This window comes from Penaeus monodon, chromosome 30, assembly GCF_015228065.2.
Source record: "Penaeus monodon isolate SGIC_2016 chromosome 30, NSTDA_Pmon_1, whole genome shotgun sequence".
NCBI classification, from domain to species: domain Eukaryota; kingdom Metazoa; phylum Arthropoda; class Malacostraca; order Decapoda; family Penaeidae; genus Penaeus; species Penaeus monodon.
In genome coordinates this window covers 17,719,239-17,720,245 of record NC_051415.1, presented here as the reverse complement: position 1 = coordinate 17,720,245, position 1,007 = coordinate 17,719,239, and the positions used below count along the sequence as shown (strand labels likewise).

Genomic DNA, 1,007 nt, shown 5'->3' with positions numbered 1-1,007 from the left:
CACCCACAAATCTTGCTATCTTCCAGTCCTGCCCATGTAGTATTGCTGATACAACTGTTTTTTAACTTGTATGCTAAATGTGTCATTGTTTTGTCATAGATTGGAGTTAAATGGACTTCGACGGAGACTAACTTGGGAAGCCACACCACGATCAATACATGAAGGTGTGCAGTCAGCCATCATGAACTCTGACTGTCTTGTCTTTGACACATCCATTGCCCAGTTGTTTGCAGATAATGGTAACCTTGGAATCAATGTCACAATATCCATGTGCTGAAGGTATAATATTTTTGTGTGTTTATATTTGAATATATGGTGTATATATAACTTAATTTTTCTTTACAGCTGTTAGGCTGATTATAAAAGGTGACCACATACTATTGAAGAATCATGTAGTTGACAGCATACAGTTATGTTGAAGTTCTATAAAATAAACACAGTAGTCATTGTACATATAAGATTTTAATTATAAGTATTTTGTAACACACAAATAAGTATTTTTTTCCTTTCTTTTCTTATTATATAGGCTTCTTTAGTTGCATATTTTAAAGTGGTACAAAATGTGTTAGATGAAGAACATTAGATACAATTTTTGGATCTGTTTATTTTTCTAGGACATCAACTGGTCTGGAGAAGGTTTTCACCAGCCAAAACTTGAATGTGCTCAAAGCCTTTGTGGTGGCCAAGATGCCAAGCATTACTGATGGGGAAAGCCTCATGTCAAGAACGACAGGATTGGCCCAAGTACAACAGCATATTTACAACTGTGTGGATGTGAAAAATCACTTTGTAAATAGTTTGTTTTTTCAAGGAATGAACCAATATTTTTTTTCCATTCATCACAACTAATGTAAGTACATTGTGTTCATCAGATCTGCATTATTTTATTTACTTGAGTTACAGTTATGGTAATTTTGTAGTGAACATATATAATGCTTACATTATCTACAACTTGGATGTGTGAGGAAATGTCATCAGATCATAAATGTGGACTGAGTAAACTTTCA

At 33.8% G+C, this 1,007-nt stretch overlaps 1 protein-coding gene across 2 annotated transcripts in view; it reads left to right on the top strand.

Moving 5' to 3' along the window:
• The window catches only part of LOC119592593 (E3 ubiquitin-protein ligase Siah1-like), a gene marked incomplete in the record, with an annotated part of 8,111 nt that overhangs the window by 6,464 nt on the left and 640 nt on the right, over window positions 1–1,007 (top strand). For both annotated transcript variants that reach the window (XM_037941477.1, XM_037941478.1), the window contains 2 exon segments: window positions 100–279; window positions 615–1,007. In XM_037941477.1, coding sequence (XP_037797405.1) covers window positions 100–277 — 178 coding nt within the window.